General features: G+C 42.0%; 1 protein-coding gene across 1 annotated transcript in view; it reads left to right on the top strand.

The window, feature by feature from the left end:
* The first annotated feature begins 213 nt into the window (after positions 1-213).
* Positions 214-2,579, top strand: part of LOC139756019 (probable glutamate receptor) — a 34,532-nt gene continuing 32,166 nt past the window's right edge. The window contains exon 1 of the mRNA XM_071674963.1: positions 214-860. Within this exon, the coding sequence (XP_071531064.1) occupies positions 431-860 (430 nt within the window). The 5' untranslated portion in view covers positions 214-430. The remainder of the gene's footprint in view (positions 861-2,579) is intronic.

Below are 2,579 nucleotides of genomic sequence, written 5' to 3' on the forward strand. Positions count from 1 at the left end.
GTGATTTGTTTAGTATTGTCTATGTTCTGTGTTCCCTGTGACCCTGCACGAAGAAGGATTATTCATAATAGTATTTATAACACGCGTATTCCCAGCATTTCCTTGTTCGTACCCGCCTTGGAGAAAGTATTTTTACATTCTCAACTCGTGATATTTGACTGTATTCCAAAAATCAAGTAGGTCATGCAGAGAGTGAGTCATGGAGTAAATAAAAATACTTGGACACACATGACTATAATTCTTTTGTTGGTATGCACAAGTTCAGCAAAAGAGGTACACGTGTCATGAGTCAACATCTGGCAACGTTTCCACATCCAGACTAGGCCATATTAGGGAGCGCGCCGCCTCTACTTGCCACTCTGACGCCTGCACCATAAACCTTGCCACGCTGCACACACTAAACAATCGTTGTTAACGTCACGCACGCTTCATGCACAGCATAGTGCTGTGTGGCAACACCTTGTCGTCAGGTCTCTGTATGATGACTCTTGTGATGGTAGCGATGATGTTCTGCTTACCGGCCGTGATTCGAGGCAAGTTCAGCAACCCTGTGAGAGACACCATACAACACCAGCTACAGCAGGAAGCAACGAAGGTGCTGCAAGAGGTCGTTCGTGGCCCGCTGCACGGCCACAGAATGACGCTACTGATGGACGACGACGTTGAGGAGGTCATCAGAGTCGACAGCCTCCTCGTTGCTTGCGACACTGTTATCCATGTCATTCGAACAGGGGCCGGTGGATCCGGGAAATTTGATCTTGGGTTAAAGGCTTCAGCACACAGCAAGACTTTTCGTGAGAAAGAGGCAGTCGTCGACGACATGGATGAGACCATAAGCGACCAGAACCCGACTGTCACAGGTAGGTATCTCATCCTTTCAGGACATTGCAGCACGATGAGGACCCTGTCCATCCTTCCCCTGTCCTGGGCAGTGTAACTTGTGGTTGGCCTTCCGTGTTCGTCATTCATTACGAAGAATGATTAAATAAGCATAAGCTAATAATGGTTCCTACACGTTAAACACTGACCATCTATGCAACAAACACGGGTATCCAAAATCAATGTTCATGTTAGTAATACTCAAGTAAAAAAGAATGAATTTCCGAGAATAGTTCAAGGATCTTCATTCTGTTAGTGAAATAATTTTTAGGACGCACCAGATCCGGGTTTAGTGATGGCGTTTAGTCCCATCAAACTATTAATCACTAAAATAGATCTAATTACTTGATAAGTAAATCACTCACTCTTGATAACGTTGGAAAATAAATCATACACTCTTGTCTCTTAGAATTTTACAGTTTGTAAAATGATAAAAAACTTAGGGAAAAGTAGAATTATTTAAGAGAAAATGAACGTAAGTAAAAGTGGCGCCTTAAATTAACCATTCAAGTAGAAGTGCATATGTAGTCTAATCAACATAAAGAAATGAATTTTATGATATTTTATGGGTGGCAACTACGTCGTTTAATAATTGTATGTGACTCTTCAGAGACAATATGTGGCCAAAAATAAAATGCCGCATCGAAACACAATTGGACAGAATACGGAGAATTAAGGTTGATCAAAAACTGGTTCTCAGGGTTTTTCATTAACCCTGCTACCCTAAAGTCTAAAAGTTTGATCTGCACAGCTCAAGAAGCGATCAAAGGCACTTGATGCAGGTAGTGAAGTATGAAGACAATGACTGAACTCTTGGTAAAAATGAACTAAACACAAATGTATTTGTGGAGGATCTGGCTAAGTCGTCCTGTAGCTGGGTGTCCTCCCTTCCTGAATTATGGCAACTCGGGGACCCAGTGTGTTGTTAGTGACCAGCTTGGTTCTGCGTAGCTCACACCCGATCACCATAGTCACCTTCATCAGCACTTGGTATTATACATTCACATGTTTAAAGTGTTCAAGCACTGTCCTCCAGATAGCAGAAATTATCGAGTGACTGTTTATTTACTGAGAAACTTGGAATAAACTCAGGGACGTCCCCTGTCCGGCAGGATGGAGTGAAAAAGATTTTGAGCGATAGGAGCCTGAACATACATGAGGGTGAAAGGAGTGCAAGGAATAGTGAATTGGAACGATGTGGTATACCGGGGTCGACGTGCTGTCTATGTATTGTGAAGCGTCTGAGGTAAACCATGGAAAGGTCTGTGGGGCCTAGATATATTGCAAAAATACAGGAAAGTAAGACATGGTAAGTTCCCAGGTGCACGTTCGTGTAATAATCACATTTTCAGGGGAGATAAATGAATGAGATAGAAGACGTAGAACAGTCTGTTTATATATAAGGAAGAGACATGTGGATATATTATATATATATATATATATATATATATATATATATATATATATATATATATATATATATATATTTCTTTTCTTTTTTTCTTTCAAACTATTCGCCATTTCCCGCATTAGCGAGGTAGCGTTAAGAACAGTGGACTGGGCCTTTGAGGGAATACCCTCACCTGGCCCAATTCTCTGTTCCTTCTTTTGGAAAATTAAAAAAAAACGAGAGGGGAGGATTTCCAGCCCCCCGCTCCCTCCCGCCCAGTCGCCCTCCACGACACGCAGGGAATACGTGG

This window comes from Panulirus ornatus, chromosome 2, assembly GCF_036320965.1.
Source record: "Panulirus ornatus isolate Po-2019 chromosome 2, ASM3632096v1, whole genome shotgun sequence".
In the NCBI taxonomy this organism is placed as follows: Eukaryota; Metazoa; Arthropoda; class Malacostraca; order Decapoda; family Palinuridae; genus Panulirus; species Panulirus ornatus.